The 1,094-nt window shown below is 37.3% G+C and overlaps 1 protein-coding gene across 2 annotated transcripts in view; it reads right to left on the bottom strand.

Moving 5' to 3' along the window:
• Positions 1–284, bottom strand: part of LOC148725275 (uncharacterized) — a 3,180-nt gene extending 2,896 nt beyond the window's left edge. The window contains exon 1 of one of the 2 annotated variants that reach the window (XM_088730721.1): positions 73–284. In XM_088730721.1, the coding sequence (XP_088586847.1) occupies positions 73–160 (88 nt within the window). In that variant the 5' untranslated portion in view covers positions 161–284. The remainder of the gene's footprint in view (positions 1–72) is intronic. The other variant, XM_088730720.1, reaches the window with a different exon arrangement.
• Between the last annotated feature and the right edge of the window lie 810 nt (positions 285–1,094).

Consider the following 1,094-nt stretch of genomic DNA (forward strand, 5'->3'; position numbering starts at 1 on the left):
TTGGCGAAGCATAATCCTCTTTCAAAACGATTTTATAACATGTAATAATAATTTATTAAATTTTATTCTTACCATCATCTTCCATTGGCAAGGGAGCAGCTGATAGATGTCCAAACAAAGCCACAAGGCAGAGAAAGATTTTCAACATTCTTGAATTCATCTTGTCGCCTCTCTTCTTAACCTTAAGACTTCCCTGGTAACGGTATGCGGATGAGAATGACAGCTTGTGTCGTAATTTATTATTTTATAGCTATATGATGTCGGAATCTACTTTACGATATTGTTTGTGGGTTGTTGTATTGGCTGTAAGTGAGCTAACTCTATAACAACAATAAATAAACACCCACATCGCTGGCGTAACAGGAAAGCAATAATTGCACTGTCACGACGCTAGCATGATAAATCCAGAAAAAAGGGTCTTTATCGCACGACCGCAAAGGAAAAACGTGCGAAAATTCTGCATGAAAGGATGGTAAATAATCGAGTCCGAAACTGATCAAACGCTGTTAACTTTCAGAAATCCAATATAACTTACGAACTTAAAGGCGAACCCAAAAGTAGACAAATAACGCACTTCCAGTGAAATTCCCAATTCATTTCATTGAACCCCAATACTCTATTTCTCAATCTCAATTCAAAAGTAACAAATAAATGTAGAGAGTGGTATTGGAGCATAACAGGAGCCGGAAACCGCATTAAAGTTTACTAATGCTGGGTTTTGCCGGGGACAACAAGTTAGCGTTTTAAAATAGATGATAGTTTTCTTAACCGCCCCGACTCAGAGCGTAAAAAGTTTATTTCCGAACACTCCACAGCTCAGAGAATCGAACATAAGGGCCACATAGCTCGCAAAACAGTAAGCGAATAGTACACCTTCGCTGAACACCTGAAAAGTTGCGGTCTTGTAGCTGAGGGAGAAATAATGGAGATAACAAATTTATCAGAGAGCCAGATAACAGAAAAATTCATGCCCCTCATAACTCTTGGTGTATATAATCGCAAGTTGAAAATTAGATGTCTCTATCAAATTAAAGATATAAACTTCTGATTAAGCAGACAGGTTATAAATTGCAAACAAACTCTTAAATTCTTCT

This window comes from Stylophora pistillata, chromosome 8 (assembly GCF_964205215.1).
Source record: "Stylophora pistillata chromosome 8, jaStyPist1.2, whole genome shotgun sequence".
Lineage (NCBI taxonomy): Eukaryota > Metazoa > Cnidaria > Anthozoa > Scleractinia > Pocilloporidae > Stylophora > Stylophora pistillata.